We start from the raw sequence: 20,390 nt of genomic DNA, 5'->3' as shown, positions 1-20,390 counted from the left end.
CAGTAACAATATGCACTGGAATGTCTCATACTGAAAGGTAACCACAAAAAGGGTTTATTTTTAGTATGACGTACATCTTCACTTCTGACTTGACTCTGACTTAGACGTAGAAGCTCTCAATGAAGAAAGACGGCGTCTCTTTGCAATCTGCTCTTGGCGTTTCTCCTTGGCTTCCTGAAAAGCAAAGCAGCGTGAAGTGAATACTGAGATGTTACACAAAATCAAGCACTTCAAAAAATCTACAAAGGAACCAACTAGGGAGAATGCAACTTGAAGGAAGCTACTAAAAAAAAAAATAGATTCCTTAAGTCAATAAAGGAAAAACCCAGTTTCTTCTTCACAGATGAGAAGAATTCTACAAGTATCCAAACCTGTACAGACCCATGTCTTTAAACAATATGGACTAGTTTCCAAAATTACAGTAAAAATACTAACGCAGCGTTCACAACGTCCTGGAAGTCTATTTACTCTTAGTTTCTGCCTGGAAGTCACAAAACACTCCAGTGTGTTGTGCCAAATATTCCAACAGTATTGCTTCAGCAGTCACTGCTGGTTTAGGTGCAAGAACAAACTCATCCAAACAACTTCTTGCCAAGTTATCTTCCATCCAGGTCAACTGCTGGATCCTGTTTCTTCACATAGTCACTCAATACTTGGCCATCTGAGATGAACTAGAATTCATATGAACTAAAATTGCTACTGCAAAACTTTACAGGCCATAACCACTTTTTTCAAGATCAGATCCCGGTTAAATTAATTGGTCTGGTTAAGTTCCACTATCGTAGGACTAGCAAAAATGGACAGAAATGCTCACAAAAAATATTTAACCAGCAATGTTTACACTTGCATTCAGACATTTCTATTCAAAATGATCTAGGTACAGAGCAGCTGTAGGTGTACAGTCACGTTTACCAAATCCCTTGATTCTGGGGTATGGGGTATTCCATACAGCTGAGTCATAAATGCAAACAAACCTTCATTCTCTTGGCCAAGAGCTTTGCATATTCTGCTGCTTCCTCCTTATTCTTTTGAGTGCGCTGCTTCTTCAGAGCAATACGTCTGCGCTTATGTTGCAGAACTCGAGGAGTCACTAGTCGCTGGATCTTAGGAGCCTTGGTTCTGGGTTTCTTGCCTAAAAAAACATTATGAATAAACAGACACAGCAGTTATCTTCCAAAGAGGCCCAGGCTCATCTAGGAAACTTCTTTTAATGTTAAGAGTAACGTTAGCGTACTGCATATTATAGCAACTCCTACAAAGTTCAATGTCTTGAGAGATTTTGCAGAAAAAAAGGACCAATTACTGTGAGATGTAGCATTAACAAAATAGTCTTACTGCTCACAATTTGTTATCAGCAATGCAATGCAAGTAATGCATCTCTAACTCTCTACATTCTTGCAAAAATTCCTAGCTTCTCAGCAGGCCTGTCTTAAACAGAAACAGATCTACATGGCCCATAATACGCAAACAAAACACACGACCACATACATCTGTAAAATTCTCCTACTTAATCCTACCCAACTTCAGCAGTCACAAGCAGCAGTCTGATGTCCACCAGGATCACATTCTTTAATGGACAGAATAGCTCCTATGATGCAGAAAATAGTGGTCTTTTACCCAACAAGCTTCCACAGTGCCCAAGCTTTATCATGTCCTTTTTGCTAAAAATCCTCATCCTTTCTGTTCCCTGATCAAATGCAAAAGAACCCGAAATTGCAAAACAGTGCCCTCCAAATAAAAGCTCATTTTAAAGACTGCCATAAGCAATAGGGAAAAATCTTAGTATCTTTTCTATATATTGCTTTTTACCTCCACCTCATATTTAACCTGTTTATTAACAATTATTTTTTACTATTCTTAGAACCACTAGTAAATATTACTTCAGATTCTATCAAACATCTAAAACCAAAGTGTGACATAACAGGGAAGAGAGGGTGTTGAAGCGTGGGAAAAGCAAAACCGTGAAAGACTGCGCAACACACATTTCCTTAACACATGGTGCCCAGAACAAACACAGGATGGGAGGGAGATCCAGTGATTTGTGTTGCCATGGCACCAAGGATGAATGCCAAACAAGTCTCGTTCTACTTTTCTCAAGGAACATTTGACAAGAGCTATGCAGATTTATCTCCTTCTCTTCCCTTTCTCTCAAGGACTGTTTTGCAGAACTCTGTGGACCTTATCTCTCATTCTTCCTCTTTTCCCAAAAAACCACCCTGCACCAAGGAATGCGCTGTCACTACTCAAGAAACAATGGCTTGACCGCAGTCCCACTCACACATACATACATGCTGAGATAAATACTACCCCGAGTTTGTATCTAACTTGGAAGGACGATAATCTGATACCAAATCAGAGGGACAGATCAACGGACCTGCAGTTTCTGCATTTATTGCAGGCAATCTCAAAGAATCAGTAGATGTTGCATAAGAATAAACTGAACTATTCATGAACCTGTTTCTCTTGAATGCAACCAGACCTACAGCATACGGGCTGTTCGTGCACGTGGTGTCAGCCTATAGTCATGGCTGTAATTGGGATACCTATTGAGAGGTAAGTCTAGCTGCCCCTAGCCCCTCTAATCTCTGAAGACTGGCTAGAACACAAAGGGATTCATCTCTTACCAGATAATTCATTACTTTAAATGCAACAGAGAGGTAAAGAAATGAGGCAACCAAGAATCTCTGCTTCTCATTTGTAAGTTACAGTTGGCAAAGCTTAAATACCATGACAGCCAACTCCTGGATCTGCTACTATAGTGTGCTTCATCCACTGCAGTATGCTGACACCTCTTTGCTGATAACTATATGAAACCGAAGAGCTGTTAAATTTGGGTTCTCACCCTCTTTGTTCAGGGGTTTCCTCACAACATACTGGCGAACATCATCCTCCTTGGACAGGTTGAACAGCTTGCGGATTCTGCTAGCCCTCTTGGGACCCAGACGACGGGGCACAGTTGTGTCTGTCAGCCCAGGAATATCCTTTTCACCTTTGAGAATAGAAGTTTAAACATGTGTGGTGGTTTAGACCCTGCTGGGACCAGAGACCATGTTGCCATTGTCCCTCCCCCACCCTCAGACTGAGTAGGACACAAACCCCGGGGTTGAAATAAGGAAAAAAGTTAATACAATAGTGTAATAAATAACAATCTGAACAACAACAATAGGAATAATAACAACAATAAAGAGTAATAACGGTAAACAGAAGATTATACAGAGAAATACCGCAATGGACACATCCAGCCTGCCACACATGCTTCCCACGACCAAAGCCACAAAGAAAAAAGTTCACGGGCCTGGACCTGGTGAGCATGGTATGAATAACCCGCTGGAGATCCCTTCCCCCTCCCTGCTGGGGAAACTTAACCCTATCCTAGCTGAATCAGAACAACATGCCAATTAATCCCACATCTACTGTACACCTGCTTTTGTTAGTAACTTTCAATTCTAAGTTCAAAATGCATAAGAATTCAAGATAATAAATACAAGATAATCTTTGGAGTTCACCTGCCAATAGCACCACCACCCCACTCCTAGCTACACTTTGAAGACTTAATGTGATAAGATTGCTGGCAGGATCAGAAGCATTTCAGTGACCAGTTTGAAAGTTACAAGAAGGTAATGCTCAGCTGTAATTACAAGACACATTCACACTCTAAACTGGAACTCCATTTGCATTCTACAGAACTTCTCAGCCACTAGCAAGCAGACTCCTTCCAGGTGCCTATTTCTGCTGCTTGCTTCATCCAGATTCTTACCCTTTTTGACGATGACCAAGTTCAGAACACTCAAGTTGGCATCAACAATGCAACCACGAACTGATTTGCGTTTTCTCTCCCCAGTTCTTCTGGGGCGATAGCAGGAGTGACCCTTGCTGAGCAGAAGGCGGACACGTCCATGAGTCAGGACACCTTGCTTCATGGGGAAACCTTGTTTGTCATTGCCACCACTGATCCGGACAACATAGCCCTTTGAAGAGAGAAATACACTTTTAGCTGCTCACACGCCTCTATTACTTCAAGGACAAGTGGCAGATAACACAAATACTATTCAAAAGAACAGGCACTGTGGCCATGACTCAGGAAAAGTCACTGTTGCTGCCAATGCAAGCAACTTCTTCAACCAACACCACTACAAAGGTTCAGGAATTTTACTTAACAGATGTGACTGTGTACCAGAATTTATTCTGCTTCAAATATACATTCAAAAATTCCTATCCATTCGAACTTTAAGCTACACCAGAATGAATCTTGTCCATTTTTGTCTAGCTTTTCTTTAAACCTAAACCTAACCAAAGCCTGTTATCACCGCACACTAGAATCTGCATACAACACAAAAGCATCTGGAGTAGGGATACATAGGTAAAAAGGAAGCGAACAGTAAAGATTTTATTGTTTTCCTTGTGGAGATTGTAACAGACAAGATCAACTTACCCTAATACAGCTGGGCTGTCTGAATTAGTAACATCCAACTATTCCAAGCCCACCTACCACGCCCAACATGCTTTTTCCCCATGCACTGACAGCAGTTTAAACACAAGGAAGGCAATTTTGGACTTGTTCAGCAAAGAAGGGATCAGCTTTATGGTACAGATTTAATTTGTCCTGAGTACCAAGACAGCACTCAAATGGAGCAAAAAATTACTGCAAAGAGCAATGAGAAACTCTGAACACAGGGCTTTAAAAAAAAAAAACCCAAAAACCAAAAGGCACTTAGATCAAAGCAGCAGGACAGGCTAGTTTGATCACCGAATTTAGTATATAAAGCAAGAGAAACTTTCAATGTACACACCAAATGTACACTGTACAAGCACTCGTGTGACGACTGCATACTGGAGGAATTTTGCCATTTAAGCTCCTAGAATACAACTCTAACACATCCTACACTTACCTTCCACTCCTCACCAAGAGAATCAGCAGCGACCTCTGTGGCCATCCGTTTCTCATAGAATGTTCTCAGCTTGCGCTCATCATCCACTTCAATGAGTTTCTGGCAGCCAGTGGCTGGGAAAGAGATGTTCAGCTAACGAGATTTTTTTAAAAGAAGATTAGATTTTGCTGCAACTTCACATGAAATATTTTGACAGAAAATTAGCATTTATCTGCTGGTTTCATCTTAAAATTTCAAAACTGAGATTCCCTATCTGCTTATATGAAGGTTTCCTAGCCATAACTTCTCAGTACCATGCTCAGAGACCCCGGCAGGTCCGTCCTTGAGCGCACTAGGCTGCGTTATTCATTCAGTTACACAGAAAACTGAATTTACTACAGCGGTAGGTGCTTGATCATCTTCAGACAAACTGCTATCAGTTAAGGTGAGGGCAGCAGAAACTGTTCCCTGCCTTCCGCAGCGTACCTTGTACTAACAGACTGCATAAGCAACCTGAAGGGAGTGACACCTGCCGCCGGTGATCACTCGTGCTTCCTGGAGGCCGGTGGAAAGCCCTGAGCCTCGGGGACGCCTCCCAGCACTTCCCCCTCGAGGACAGCCTGATGTCAGCTCTGGCCCAGCCCCAGCGTACGCGGCGCCTCCCCGCTAGGGCCCCGCAACGACAGCGCAGACCTCCCACCGGTAAGCCTTTTGAGCTTAGGAGCGACCCTTTCTAAGCTACCGGAACGCGGAGCTCCACGGCCCGGTAGCAAGAGAGGCCGCCCTGAGGAAAAAGGGCCCACGCGGCCGCCATGTCGCCTCGCCAACAATCCGCTCCCATCCGCCCCACAGCGGCGCTCCAGCCCCGCCACCAGGGACCACTGTGCCCCAGCACTGGCCCCGGACGCGGCCCCGGAGCCATCTGAGGCGGGGGTACCCGGGCCCTCCCGGGCGTGGCGCCGCACACAGCCTGACCTTCATCCTCACAGAGCCGCACCGCCGCGAGAAAGGGCCGCACTTCCGCCCGCAGCCCACACATACCCCGCCAGATCTCGCGAGAACGGCGCAGCCCGCGCCCCGCCTGGCAGGGCCACCCAATGGCGAGCGGGACGCCCCCGGCCGGGGCGGAACCGTCTCTGACCCGGCCCTGACCGTCGGTGTCAGGGCGCTGCGCTGCGCGGGGCGGGTGGGGAGAGCGGCCTTGCGAGGCTGTCAGCTGCTGCTGATGCGGACGTAGCAGCCGTGACCAGCCCCGGACACCTTTTCTGCTCGTACGAGCCGGGCGTCATGCAGGGCACCCACGCAGAGGATCAGGCCGAGGGCGGCCTTTCGCAGGAAAACGGTTCCTTCCAGTTTCTCTGACAATAAAATGATCCTCGGTCTAAGGACAGACAACAGTAGAGTCGCAGAGACTGACCGGGCTGGCGTGTCTGCCCTGGAACTGAAAGTATGAACAAGTAGAAACAAGAAACGCCACCAGTGTGTGAAGTGCTCTCAATGTTTTTTTGGGGGGAGAGCGGGTGTTGTGCAGACGCGCTTCCCGTGACGGCTGCAGGACAGGTGGGACAGGAGGTGCAACGCCCCGGCCGGTGCCGGCTGCACGCGTGGGGTGCTAGGCCAGCCGTGGAGAGCGCGGTTCGCCATGAAGTGCCCCTTTTCTGGAAAAAAAGCCCCCGGAGAAGCTTAGCAAAGTAAAAATACAGCCCACATTAGTCTCTTGCACTTCACAGGGCGTGGAATGCCGGCCCAGCTGACTTCTTCGCTGATACGTGTTTCCTGCCTGCGTGAAAACACCTTGGATGCTCGGCACAGGGGTGGTGATGGCGGCACTCCCCAGTCCGTGTCGCCTTCCATACAGGAGAACGCAATAAGCTGCCACTTGTTTCCATTAAACTGTTGAGCAACAACCTCTAAGGTGTAGGCAAGAGGGAGAGGGCGGGTGGCAGGCGGGCCACCCGTGTGCGGGAGCCGACTCCTCAAAGCCGCCGGGGGAACAGGGCAGAGGAGCTTCGGTCGGCCCGGCTGGTGGAGGTCCCTCCGGGCAGGACAGGCCCTGCAGAAACGCGGCCACGGCCATCCGCCGCCCCGCCCGGGCGGGCCCCGCCAGGCCCGGAGAGCCGCTCCGCGCCTCACGCAGGCCCGAGGCGCAGCGGGAGGCGGGCGGCCGGGGGAGGGCGGGACGGTCGCGCCGCAGCTGCCGGGCCGGAGTGGCGGGCGGGCGACATGGGCGCGCCGCTGTGGTGGGACCAGCTGCGGGCCGGCAGCTCGGAGGTGGACTGGTGCGAGGACAACTACACCATCGTTCCCGCCATCGCCGAGTTCTACAACACGGTGCGTGACGGTGGCGGCTGCCCCGCGGTGCCAGAGAGGCGGCCGCCTCGGCGCCTGGGGGACGGCGAAGAGGCGCGGTCCCGACGCGGGGCTCGGCGGGGCGCTCTCCGTGCGTCGGGACCGGCGGCGCGCGGCGTCCGCCCGGGCTGCCGAGCGGCGGGTGGACGAGCCTGAGGCGGCGGGTCGGCCGGCGGCTGGTCCCGCCGGAGCCCTGGGGGCGCTTGCTGCCTGCCGAGGCTTCTCGTACAAGGTTGTCGTGGGATTGTAGAATGCCTTTCTGTCGCTGCCCACTCCTTCCTTCCCCAGTCCCTGGTACACCTAAAATTAAGGGAAAATGAGCGGTTTCGTGCTGTGGGTAGAAAACATTTAGAGAGCGTTTAGACAGGGGTGATGACAAACTGTTCGGTAAACATTATGCAGCAGGCCCCCTCCTTGCTCGCTTCGAGCCTTGTGGTGGCTGAGTGCAGAACTTTCGGTGCTGGATTGTCTCCGTCCGGTACCCCTTTGAACAGGTGCCAGCCCCTTGACGGTGTGCGAGGCGGCGACAGATCAAGAAAAAAAATAAATCTTAATGTTTGGATGCAGAACTGGGTTTCATCGGGATAGGTTTGGCTCCAAGAAGGCAAAGCTTTCACAAACAAGTTGCCTTGAGGTTGCAGGGTGAAGTCAGCAATGTATTTTTGGGAGGAGAGATGTCTGTTTGAGAAAGTAGATGAAGAAAGGAGGGAGATGAAAGAGGACTAATGTAATTATTGCTTCCGTCCAGTAAGTTCGTGGTTCACCCCGAGACCTCTCACGGCATCCCAGTACCTCTCAGCTGCTGGAAAGCACTTGTGAAAACATAGCCCCAGCAACAGAGCCAGACTGCCCTGTACCATGCATCTTGGACGGGGAGCAGTGCTCCTTACCTCCTGTTGATTTAAAGAATTGCAGTGACAAATAGATCCACCAGGGTGAGATATTAATGCATCAGGCTTTCTGGCAGTGTGCCTTTCCGTGAAAAACGTGTCCAGGAGCGAACCCTGCAGATGCCCTATTTTCTGTTCTGTAGAAAGTATTGTGTGCACAAATGTTTTGCCTCTTTTGTACTTTAAAATACTCTTTTGTTTTTTGTTTGGTCCCGACCCCACCCCCCAACCCCCCCCTCCAATTCCTTCTTTGTCTGAGCTGTCTTTCCCTTTCAAGCTATGCTAAGATTCAGTGGAAGAGAGAAGTAGGTGTCTGGCTTAATTCACTGGAGTGTGTATTGGGGGTGTGCTGCACATATGGAGCAAGTAATTCTATGGTGCACGATGCACATTGCTAACCTGTTGTTTTTTCTTGTAGTTTGCTGCCAAAGTCATCTGGGTGGTGGCTGGTCTGTGCCATTGGAGAACTTTGAGGGTGTATGTGGGAAACTGCTTTCTTTGTGTCTGGTGTCACTGTGCGAGAACCAAAAACAAAGGGAGGAAAAGGTCAGGATAAACAAGTTTCTTGAAGACAGCAAGTGTGTTCTGGAGCCAGCTGTGCAAGGGGTTCGGTATCCTTCTGACTGTACTGAGCTGATTAGCAGTGGTATAGAAGCTTGCAAAATGCTAGGAGCTGCAGGTATGTCTGGGTGAGTAACTGAGGTTCCAGGCAGGTTAACAGAGAGACACAGCAAAAAGTTTGCCCTGAAGGCCCCTGTATTGTGGCAGCTGTGTACAAATCAGAGTGCTGTACACCAAGAGGGGAGGAGGAAAGAGGCTGCATTGAGGGTAGTCATGTTTAGCCTCTCTTCAGTAACATGTCATTGCAAGGGTTTGTCTTCTGTGTTAGCAACTTCTGAAAATTAAGATAGTGACTCGCAGTGGATTGATGGGGTTGTGCAGCTGTGACCCCAAAAAGCCAGATGCTTACAGGACAGTTGGGAAATTATGACCCTACTCTAACAGGCACCTTAAGTGGAGTCTAAATTTTATTCCAAGATGCTTCAGCTCTGCCTTTGACTCAAACACTCTTGAAATTTCAGGAAGGACTCCTCAGCAGACCTGAATCTGGCATCTGAGTCTTTAAGCTGTAGGTTAAAACCTTGCTAATCTGTATTTTAAACTGTCACAGCAGAGGTCAGAGTTGTAGCTGAGATCTCACGCAATATTCATGTAAGCACAAAACTGGAACAGCTTATCTGAAACATGTTTTTAAAACACTGTGTATTTATTCGGGTGGGACTTAATCTTTGTCTATTATGCCTAAATTTAATTCTGTTTAGTTAAAAAGCAAACTGAAGTGCTCAACAGGATTCAATCAGTAAGAGAATATCTGTTCAGAGGTTTTGTACAAATTGATCAGACATTTTTTAAAACATACATGAGCTAGACTGATGTGATCTTGTGTTCAGGTCTCACACTCTTTCAGTAAAGAGGCCACAAAACAGTTTGTAACTCAGATTGAAAGAATAGTTATAGGAAAACCGGGAGGTTTTGGTTGTTATTTTTTTTTCCTTCTGAAATGAATAAATAATGTGTCCTGATGCAGTGTAACCCTACTCCAGAATATAAACAAATGCCGCCACATCATCAAAAGAATTTACCCTGTATAGAGATACTTACAAAAAAAGCTGTTGCTTGTGTTTTAAACACCTGAAAAGAGTAATCATTTTTTACTTTTGCTAGTAAAGTCAGTACTTTGAAGTTGAGTATGTTACATGTGATTGTACATGCAGCACATATTTCTTGTCAAATTTAAATTTAAAAAGGGAATTGCCACTGTCTTTATTCCTCTTCCTTTGTTCTCTAGTGGCATGGAGATAAAAGTTTTTAAAAGTTATTAGATAGTCTTAAGAGTATGGGAGAATGCTCATACTCTATTTTTTACTGCAGAACTCTTTTAGTTGAGTGGCATGCTCACACATCAGGATATAGAAGATACAAACCCTGTGAACTCACTGAGAGCTACTTAGTCCAATTTTGCTTTCTCCTCATAAAGAGGCAGTGCCAGTAAGCATTGCTGTGGTGGTTGAATGCTAGAGCTGCTGTCTAGGAGATGTACCAGATAGTAAAGAATACCTGAGCTTTGGTAGGACTGCAGGAAACATCCTGTGTCAGGACTGTGGCCAGATGTGAGAGAAGTTATGTGGTCATGATCTGAGCAAGCCTCTGGTGTTCCCTCTGTGGCCCATACCCTGTATTCCCTCCATACAGTCAGGTAGCTGGAATTTAAAACTAGAGGTCCAGAACTATATGAAGCCACAGGTGGCTGTTATTGATAGGTTGCTTACCTTCTTTCCAGAACCATAACTTTTAATCATTGTCGTTTGCAGATCCCAAGGGAAATTCTCTATACTCCTGTTATTAATTTTTGCACTAATCTTAACTGTATAAGCATTTGAATTGTACATTATCAAACCATGCAGGCCAATTGTGTATTATGTAAAAAATTGCACATGCAACATACTTTCTGAAACCAGAACCAAATGCCTATGTGTCTCACTAGCATGGAAAGGGCAGTGTTAATAGTTACAGTACATCTAAGAGTGTGGTCTGTCTGGAATTGCCAAGGTGACAGCATACTTTTTCCAAATATTTTACTAGTTTTTCAGGATCCTGTACTTGTTCAGCGATGAAGTTCCAAAACATTGGGGGTGCTCACTGTCCTAAGTACTTGCCTGTGCTATTCCACACCCCCTGCCACTTGCAGTTCTCCAGCCTTGGAGTAGATCTCTGACTGATACTCTTAAATAGTTGCTTAACCTTGAACAAAACCTGAACCATATGCGGGAACATGCTGGCTCCTAACAATATTAGTGTCAATGTTCCAAGCATATTCAAAATTTCTGAAATCCTCAAATGCTATTCTAATTAGCCAGGAGGAGAAGGGGAAGGTGAAGGAAGGTGTCATCTTCCGCATGGATTGGCTCTCTGAAGAGAAAACATAAAGCGTATAATTGTTAACCCTTTCCACTGGATGACCCCCAAAGTACAGAGGTGACGACAGTGCTGAGTACAGATACCGGACTAGTCCTACCTCCCGTGGGTAATAAGCAGCAGCATATGCACTATATACGACAAGTGAGGTTATGCAAAGCACAACACTAAGAACGAGCAGCACAACTTTAAAAGACAACAAACCAACATTATGACCAGAAACTATTAAACCAATGTAAAGAGTGATTATAACAAATACATTGTACTGCACTCTGACCAGCTCTGTTGTTATCTCAGCCTTTCGTGCCCCATGTTTGTGTGCCAGAAAGGGCTATCGCCGTTAAACCTGGCTGGCAGCCAAACACTACGCAGCCGCTCACTCACCCACCCCAACCCAGGGGATCAGTGGGAGAATTGGACGGGTAGAGGTAGGGACACTCTGACTTGCGGAAAAACTAACTCCACAACTGTTAAGTTGTAAAGTAGGTATGTTTATTCAGCGCCGGGCGCATGGGGGATCGCTCCTCCACAAGCATGCGCACCCCTTGCAGCTCTCGTCCTGCTTATATATTACAAAATAATGCATATTCATAGAATGCTTATACATAAACATAATATTTCCCCGCCTCCCCTCGCTTCTCATGGTAATTAGGTCTCCTCCTCTTGCGTCTGCGCGTTGAGCTCCTTTGGTGGTCGCAAATTCCTGGGAGAGGGTCGTATAGATGAAGTATCTCCTCTTCCTCGCTGATGAACTTTTTACCTTATTCTTCTGCGCAGCCTCAGTTGTTCCCTAACTCCTAGCTAAGCCACAAGGCCAATTAGTGTTAGGATTTGAGGTGATCTATTGCTGTTCTGTACTACTTCAAGGACAATAGGAAGCTTCTGTTTGAGCCAGAAGATAATATCTTAGCAACAGTCAGCCTCTGGTATGTCTTCACGTATAGCCCCCTCATCTTGGCGCAAGCTCTGCACCATCAAACTCAAATTCTTTAAATTCCCTATCTCATTCCCCCCTTTTCTTCTTACTTAGTAAATTCTTTTACTACTCAAACCATCTTACAGCTTACTTTTATAACTAAGTTGTGTTAGTCTTCACTATTCTTTTGAAACTCAGGTTATATTTTATCTGTTATGTGCATTTGCTGTCTTGATGTTTTGCCCTGTATCATTCCTTGCTTTGTTCAGTTAATCCAACATGTTGTATCTAGCATGTAGTTTACATCTACTGCTTCACCTGATGGCGTAAAACAGATTTGTACTGTTTGCCAATCAAAGTCTACTGCTGTATTAATCATTTAAACTTTATATACACATGTATTCTTGTTTATATTTAGGATAGGTGCTTTTAGGCCTAAATAACACATGCACGTTGGGCTGGGGGCGTGGAAATTCTTTTCTTGCTGCGTATTTGGACTTCCATTTTGGAGCTTTGGAATCTATCGCAACCATGAATATGGATTGCATTTCTGCGCTAGCTTTAATTCTTGTTTTATCGGCTATTGCCTTATTTGTTATTGTAATGTTTCTTTTTTGTCGGTGTGAATGTCAGTTCTGTAAGTTATTTTCACGTTCTTCTGCTGCTTCGCCTGAATCTCCTGAGCAGCAACCACTGCAATCCTCTGTTAATTCTCCTGCATCTCCTCCTCAACTATCGTCTTCTTCTGCCACTGTTTTCACTGCTACTATCCTTGAACCTAAACCATCGTGTTCTTTTGTTGACTTTCCGGAATCTCAAGTTTAGTTTATACGATGTTTTTGTTCTATAAAGTTAGAAATAGTAGTATTGCTTATTTGTTCCGGTTGAAAATCAAAATAGAACTTTCTAGTCTCACATGACGCATGCGCTTTGGGATTAAAAAGGGGGTGCGGAGAGCCTTTTCCCACTGCGCATGCTGATCCCGAACCCAGCAGACCAGAGCAGCCGACCGCGTGGATCTGCAGGGCCGTAATCAGTTTGTGATATCTTTTGTTATAAGAATGGATCACCTTTTGGCATTAATTTTGATTCATGTTGTTTTTTTTTCTTTACTGGCTATTATCTTACTTATCATTATTATACTTTTGTTTTGTCCTGGTAATTGTTGTTCTTGTAGAATGTCACTTCGTCCCTCTACTGATTCATCGGAGCCTCAAACTTAGTTTATAAAATGCTTAGGCTTTGTAAAGTTAATTAGTTTTAAACATGTTATATTTGTTAGATAAAAATGTTTAAATATTGTTAAAATATGTGTTTGTTAGATAAAAATGTTAAAAATAGTGTAAACTAAAATGATTTGTAGTAAAGAATAATGTTAAAAATATATACTTATTAGTTACAGTACTGCGCTTTTCCTAGCTTTTCTCTTTCTGTACTGTTATCTTTCACACCACCACGACGGCAGCAATGTTGAGCCATGGAGTGGTGTAGAGACTTTTGGTTTGTCTCAGCATTGCTGCCTCCAGGTATACCACTTCCTGGCTACAGCATCGTGTTGTTGTGGAGGAGTACGTTTAGGAGGCGACAAATAGTCCCTGGCAAAACCACGACATCCGCCAAAGGTGAAAAACAGCAGCAGCCTTACCAGCACCCACCGAGCTGCACCTGCGCACGAGCCAGGTGGAGGGGAAACCACGGCGAGGCTGAAGACGCCACAGATCGGCCCCTCACCAGCACGACCACCATGGACACCTGGGCATGCGCGTATGGAGGACCATGGGGCGGCACATAGAACAACAAGCCCCGTGGAAATGGGCGGACAGATCGTGAGGATGGGGACTATAAAAGGACAGACTGCGTACTCCTTAGTAGAGGGGAACCAACTTGGAGCCAGGAACGTGGAGCGTCATCGGGCCGTCAGAACATCGCTGGATCCCTGGTCGTGGTGGTGGTAATTAGTTGCGCTTCTATCGTGTTCTTGCTTAGGGATTCTGACTTTTCCTTCTTTTTCCTCTCTGTCCTATCGCTTTGATTAATTGTTATAGAGAATAAAGTTTCTAGGGTTATAAAGCATCTGACCTCATTTGTGTCTTAATCTCGCTTTTGGCTTGGTTTGTATTCGTAAAAGAGCTATATGGAGAGATAGAGGCCAAGCCAAATTAGTCTCCTATAACTAATTCAGTGTTAGTAGAATCTACCCCAGTCTTTTAAAACTCGGATTATGGTATAAAGCTTCATACATAATTTGCAGGCGTTTTGTAAGTCTCCAGTTCCATATATATATAGTTACAGTAAGAATTAACAAAATTACTACAGATATCAAAAGAACTACTACTGGGTGAAGGATTGCGTTAAAAATTCCGGTTGCCGTTGGTGACCATCCAAGGAGGGTGTCCCACCAATGATGTTCTCCTACCTTTTGTACTTTCATCAAAATCTCGTGAATTTGCTCCGTATCATGTTTTACTACTATTAGCATCTCTTTCCCTTTTTGTTTTACTTCTTCTAGAATAGAAAGTAAGTCTTCGTGCTGTAGCATCTCCTTCACTCTTTCCAAATTCATTCCTATGGGGGTAGAACCTATTCTTCGATACAGAGTATATTTCGTTTCTATTACTTGGGAGCTCAGAACAGGGCTGACATAGTTAAAGTCACAACCTTCGATTTTTGTAAAATTACATACACAATGATTAGAGTGGTTTCCTATTTCCATTTCATCACCATCGACTATAAAGCTCTTACAAGAAGTGCGTAAACATATGCACCCCCCTCCTATGTATATTAGAACTGTATTGTGGTTAGGAGAGGGTTGTACTTCAAAGTTGCACTCTTTCTGGTGGGTGTCCAGGCACATATCTTGAGCCTCTATGGAGTTTCCTTCGCAGACATATCCCTGATGTCCCATGTTAGTGCACAGATCTGTGTCAATAGTCTGCCATTTATCCCCTTGTTGCCACACCCACCCTTTATGTCCTACCGGATTGATTATTACTCCCTTATGATACAATCCTATGGCAGTAATAGGGTAGATTTTATACTGTGTAGCCCTTGATATGGTCAGGACGAAGGCGATTATTTTATCATTCTTATCATCATACGTGAAATTTACCAATTTCCACCAGGATTGCAATTCTCTTTCTTGATCAAGTGCTTTATCCCAAACTACCTTCCGAATTTCCTTAGGGAGGATTCCTTCCTCCCCTTCTCTCAGAATATTGGAAATAATCGATTGTATCCACATTTGTGCTTGTATACAACTAAGAGCCAAGGATGTGTCTTTCTGTAGAGCCTCCATCCCTTCTACCACTAATGAATGGTCTTTGATGTTAACTCTCTCCCAATCAGGGAGAAGTTTTGATGTTAGCCATTGGTGAGTCCCTAAGGCTAATAAGGACGATTTTAGAGGCCGTTTTAATTGATCCAGTTCTTGAGTTGCTGTAGCCAATTTGTTCATTATTACTTCTGAATCTACACTATTCAATACCCCCAATCCTGTCCCTAAAATTCCTGTCACATCCCTTTTTTGTCTTTGAACAGCCCGAGCCTTTAGCCAGGCAGCCCATCCCCTTTGAGTTGTTTCCAGATATGGAAGGCACTTTGGTTGTATGTCTGTCAGATTCACCTGCAAATGCACTTCCACCTGTTTTAGTGACCACTGGGGATTAAACAATAGGACTTGCTGACCAGTTTTCCGGATCACATGTGGACCTATTTTAAAGATTCTTGGTTTTGACTTTAGCACTTGCCCAGCAATTGCTTTTGTACCTCTTACAGACGTGACAGGTGGCAAAGTGGTTGCAGTAGACTGCATGGGGTCAATTCTGACCCTGTAGAACAATGCCTGTCCCCTTGACCCTTGTCCTAAGCATGTTACAAAAGTTATCTTGGTTAAGGTAAAGTTAAACCAACACATTGATTTCCCTTTGCACGATTCTCCAAATTTATATGGGGACCCTATCATTCTCACACCTATCATAGTGTCTTCTAACACTGGAACTAGACCGTCCTCATGATATACTTGACAACCCACTGTTATTTCATCCCCCGTTTTTCCTTCTAATTGGTCGATTTCATCCTTATCGTCCCTTCTCCACTGGTTCCCTTGGTATACCTTATTGTTGTTAACAACCACCATGGCTAGTTTTGTTCTTAAGTCCACATCCTTCACCATCATGGCATGATTTTTCTGGGCGTGATTCCAAGGCCAGTCTTTGGGTTCCTGGGCACAGGCAAGAAGGATAATCCTAAAACATATTAATAGTTCCAACTCACGGTTGATCATTTTGAGGTCTTAATCCGAAAGTTTTTGTTTGAATTTGAGTTTTAATGGTCCAGTTTCTGTCACCTCCCAGCGTTGTTTAGGAGCCTTCTTGATCCTAGTATGATGTATCCATGATGTGTGTTCTTTAATTTTCACTGCAGTAAAGGTCGTAAGCAGCACCTGGAATGGCCCCTCCCATTGTGGTTCCAATGTTTTTTCTGCAAGAGACTTAACATACACATAGTCTCCAGGCTGTATATCGTGTACCGGTCCGTCTAACCCTCTACCCCGAGTTCCGAATACATGTTTCCCAATTTTGTTAAGTTGTTTGCTTAATGCTATCATGTATGAAGTCATAGTTTCCTCTCCAATTTGCATTGATATACCCTTTTGCACTGCGTAAGGTCTGCCATATAACATCTCAAAAGGACTCAACCCTTCTTTGGCCCTTGGTTTTGCTCGTATGCGCAAGAGTGCCAATGGGAGAGCTTGGGGCCAGGTCAGGTTTGATTCCTGACCGAGTTTTACTATTTGCTGTTTAATCAAATGATTCATTTTCTCTACTTGGCCACTGGATTGGGGACGATATGGGGTGTGAAGCTGCCAATCTATGCCCAGATAGTAACTGACTTGCTGGACTACTTTGGAAACAAAGTGCGACCCCCTGTCTGAGGATATGGTCGCTGGAACCCCAAAACGTGGAATTATTTCTTGCGTTAATACTTTTGTCACTTCTCTGGCTTTAATCGTTCTGGTGGGGAACGCTTCTGGCCAACCTGAAAAGGTATCTGTTAATACCAATAGGTATCGATACCCCCCTTTTCTTGGAAGTTCTGAAAAATCAATTTGCCATTGTTGTCCTGGTCCGTTCCCTTTTCCAATCTGGCCTACTTCTAGATTAGGGGTATTCTTAGGATTAGTCTGGAGGCAAAGGTCACACTGTTGAGTCACTTGCCTTACTATGGTATACAAATTTCTGGCTCTAATATTCCTAACTAAATATCGGTATAGGGCCTCTGCCCCCCAGTGTCCTTTTCTGTGTTCTTCCCTTACCAGGTGTCTGGTCAAATAAGAGGGAATTACTATCTTTTCTTGGGGAGTGACAGCCCAACCTTCTTTATTATATGATCCTTCCAGATCTGCAATAAGCTTTTTGTCTTCTTTTGTGTAAATAGGCTTACCTTCTAAAATAGTCTGTCCATCAGGGACTAAAGCACCCTCCATTTTTACCTCTCTTTTGGCTGCTTGTTTTGCCTCTCTGTCCGCCAGTTCATTTCCTCTTTCTAAGTCGGAATTCACCTTTTGGTGTGCCTTAATATGCATGATTGCCACTTTTCTTGGAAGTTGGACAGCTTCCAGTAGCCTCAGAATTTCCTTCCCATGTTTAATGTGTTTCCCTTGTGAATTTAGCAGTCCTCTTTCCTTCCAGATTGCTCCATGAGCATGAACTACCCCAAAGGCATATTTTGAGTCCGTATAAATGTTCACAGTTTTGCCTTGGGCTAATTCTAAAGCACGGGTCAGAGCGATTATCTCCGCCTTTTGTGCAGATGTACTCACAGGCAGTGGTTCTGATTCCAGTATCTCTTGGGTGGTAGTAACAGCGTACCCAGCATATCTTTTACCGCTCAGGACATAACTGCTCCCATCTGTAAACCAGTTCTCTGCATCTTCCATAGGGCTGTCCTTCAAGTCTATGCGGCTTGAATATGTTGCCTCGATGGTCTCCAGGCAGTCATGTTGCACTGGTTCTCCTGTGTCTCCACTAAGGAAAGAAGCTGGGTTGATAATGTTAGTCACTACAATCTCCACATCATCTTGTTCTACCAGTTCAGCCTGATATTTTAGGAATCTTTGGGGTGAGAGCCAATGCCCTCCTTTAATTTCCAATACTGCTGACACTGTATGAGATACTAATACAGTAATCTTCTGGCCTAATGTGAATTTTCGTGCTTCCTGTACATTTAGGATTACTGCTGCAACCGCTCGTAGGCATCCGGGCCAACCCTTAGTGGTTGTATCCAGTTGTTTGGAGAAATAGGCAACTGCCCGACGGTATGGGCCTAAGTCTTGTGCCAATATTCCTAATGCAATTCCCTGTTTCTCGTGTGAAAAGAGAAAGAATGGCTTACTTACATCTGGGAGTCCTAAAGCCGGAGCTGACATCAGGGCCTTCTTTAGTGAGTCAAAGGCCCGTATGGCCTCTTTATTCCACTGGAGGTTCTTCTGTTCAGTGACAGTTAGTGCATATAGTGGCTTAACAAGTAATCCATAGTTATAGATCCATAGCCTGCACCAACCAGTCATTCCCAGGAATGTTCGCAATTCTTTCACTGTTTGTGGTCTCGGAGTCTGACAAATTGCCTCTTTCCGAGCTTGTCCTAAGGTCCTTTTCCCAGCACTGATTTCGTAGCCCAAATAGATCACTTCACGCTGCACTACTTGGGCCTTCTTTTTAGATACCCGGTAGCCCTGAAGTCCCAGAAAATTTAAAAGGCTTACCGTCCAGGTTACGCAGGCCTCTTTCGTCTTAGTGGCAATTAGGATGTCATCTACATATTGCAGCAGCTTTCCCTCTTCAGGTGGAGTTGGGGCTTCCCATAGTTCAAGGTCTTTGGCTAGTTGGTTGCCAAATATAGTGGGGCTGTTTTTAAATCCTTGTGGCAGCACTGTCCAAGTTAACTGAGTTTTACGTCCACTCTTAGGATTTTCCCATTCAAATGCAAATATTTTCTGACTGGCTTCGAGGAGAGAGAGACAAAAGAAGGCATCCTTGAGGTCTAAAACAGTAAACCAGATTAGTTCAGGAGTTAGCTTTGTTAACAAGGTGTAAGGGTTTGCTACCACTGGGTAGAGATCTTCCGTTATTTTATTTATTGCTCTTAGATCCTGAACTATCCTGTATGACCCATCGGGTTTCCGGACAGGTAATATGGGAGTATTAAAATTAGATTCACACTCCCTTAATAATCCTATTTGCAAAAACTTGTCTATAACTGGCTGGATCCCTTCCCAATCCTCCTTCTTTAAAGGATATTGTTTAATTCTTACCGGTTGTTGTCCTTCTTTAAGGTTTACCTCTACAGGTGGAGCATTCTTCGCCCTCCCAGGGGTATCAGTGGCCCATACTCCGGGATACACTTGATCGATAATTTCCTCGCTAATTTCTCCTTCTGTGGGGACACTAGTTAAAGATAAGCTCATGATTTGTATAAATTCTTGGTTGTTTACCTCCAGAGTAATCTCTCCATGGTTAAAGTTAATGGTTGCTCCTAATTGTTCTAGTAAGTCTCTCCCCAGGAGCGCTTTTGGGGAGTTCGGCATATACAGAAACTTGTGTATGCCTAACTGCTTTCCCAATTCATATTTCAAAGGTTTGCAAAAGTATGCCTTTTCACTTTGGCCAGTGGCTCCCACCACCATGATATAATCTTTCTCCAGGGGTACTAAATCCATGTTCAAAACTGAATATGTTGCTCCAGTATCCACTAAAAATTCTACTTCTTTTTGTTCTTTCCCTAGCTTTATTTTAACCAGCGGATCCGCTAGGGTAGATTCCCCGGGTCCCCGTCATTGTTCTTCTAAATTAGCTAATGTCTGCCGTTTTCGGCGGTTTCCCCTTTTTCCTGTGTTTCCCCATTTCTCTGGACACTGCCTCTTCCAATGTCCGAACTTTTTGCATATAGCACATTGATTTCTGTTAAGCGGCTGTCGCTCCGATCTCCTTTGCTCCCCTTCTTTTATTACAGCCAAGATTTTCTTGTGCCCTTTCTTGTAGTCCTCTTCCCTATTCCGAAATACCCTCCATGCCTCCTCCAATAGTGTCTCTAAGTTCCTTCCCCCAGGAGGAGGTACCTTCTGAAGTTTTCTCCTAATATCCCCTGTGGCTTGCCCTAGGAATAGAGATACCAGATGTTGTATCCCTGCCTCTGAACTCGGGTCTAAGGAAGTGTTACTGCGCATTGTATCTCTCAGCCGATCCAGGAACTCTGATGGGGACTCGGATGGACCTTGTTTAATTTCATAGAGTGTTGCCCAATTTATTGTTTTAGGGATAGCCCTTTCCATTCCCTTTGCAATCCACTCTCGGTATGCTCTTAATCTTTCCACATGTGCAGACCGATTGGGAT

The 20,390-nt window shown here is 44.9% G+C and overlaps 2 protein-coding genes across 4 annotated transcripts in view; one reads left to right on the top strand and one right to left on the bottom strand.

Moving 5' to 3' along the window:
* Positions 1-31: 31 nt before the first annotated feature.
* RPS6 (ribosomal protein S6) lies at positions 32-5,941 on the bottom strand. Its single transcript, XM_074931252.1, has 6 exons — positions 5,844-5,941; positions 4,890-5,021; positions 3,758-3,968; positions 2,843-2,989; positions 975-1,132; positions 32-174 (listed from the first exon to the last, which is right to left on the bottom strand). The coding sequence occupies exons 1-6, from the start codon at positions 5,847-5,849 to the stop codon at positions 79-81; spliced, it is 750 nt and encodes a 249-aa protein (XP_074787353.1). The 5' UTR covers positions 5,850-5,941; the 3' UTR covers positions 32-78.
* A 1,100-nt stretch (positions 5,942-7,041) lies between these two features.
* The window catches only part of ACER2 (alkaline ceramidase 2), a 32,064-nt gene continuing 18,715 nt past the window's right edge, over positions 7,042-20,390 (top strand). The window contains exon 1 of one of the 3 annotated variants that reach the window (XM_074933086.1): positions 7,042-7,199. In XM_074933086.1, the coding sequence (XP_074789187.1) occupies positions 7,092-7,199 (108 nt within the window). In that variant the 5' untranslated portion in view covers positions 7,042-7,091. Of the gene's footprint in view, positions 7,200-8,668; positions 8,797-20,390 lie in introns of those variants that run through there. The other 2 variants (XM_074933087.1, XM_074933088.1) reach the window with 2 other exon arrangements.

The sequence above is a fragment of the Athene noctua genome, chromosome Z (genome assembly GCF_965140245.1).
Source record: "Athene noctua chromosome Z, bAthNoc1.hap1.1, whole genome shotgun sequence".
NCBI classification, from domain to species: domain Eukaryota; kingdom Metazoa; phylum Chordata; class Aves; order Strigiformes; family Strigidae; genus Athene; species Athene noctua.
This window is presented reverse-complemented; position numbering and strand designations above follow the sequence as displayed.

Bases quoted from the DNA above. Each gene is read 5' to 3' on its own strand.
- RPS6 (XM_074931252.1), bottom strand. The intron at 3,969-4,889 runs GTAAGTGTAGGA...CTCTCTTCAAAG, and splicing joins CTCTTGGTGAGGAGTGGAAG to GGCTATGTTGTCCGGATCAG. The intron at 1,133-2,842 runs GTGAGAACCCAA...ATGTTTTTTTAG, and splicing joins GAAACCCCTGAACAAAGAGG to GCAAGAAACCCAGAACCAAG.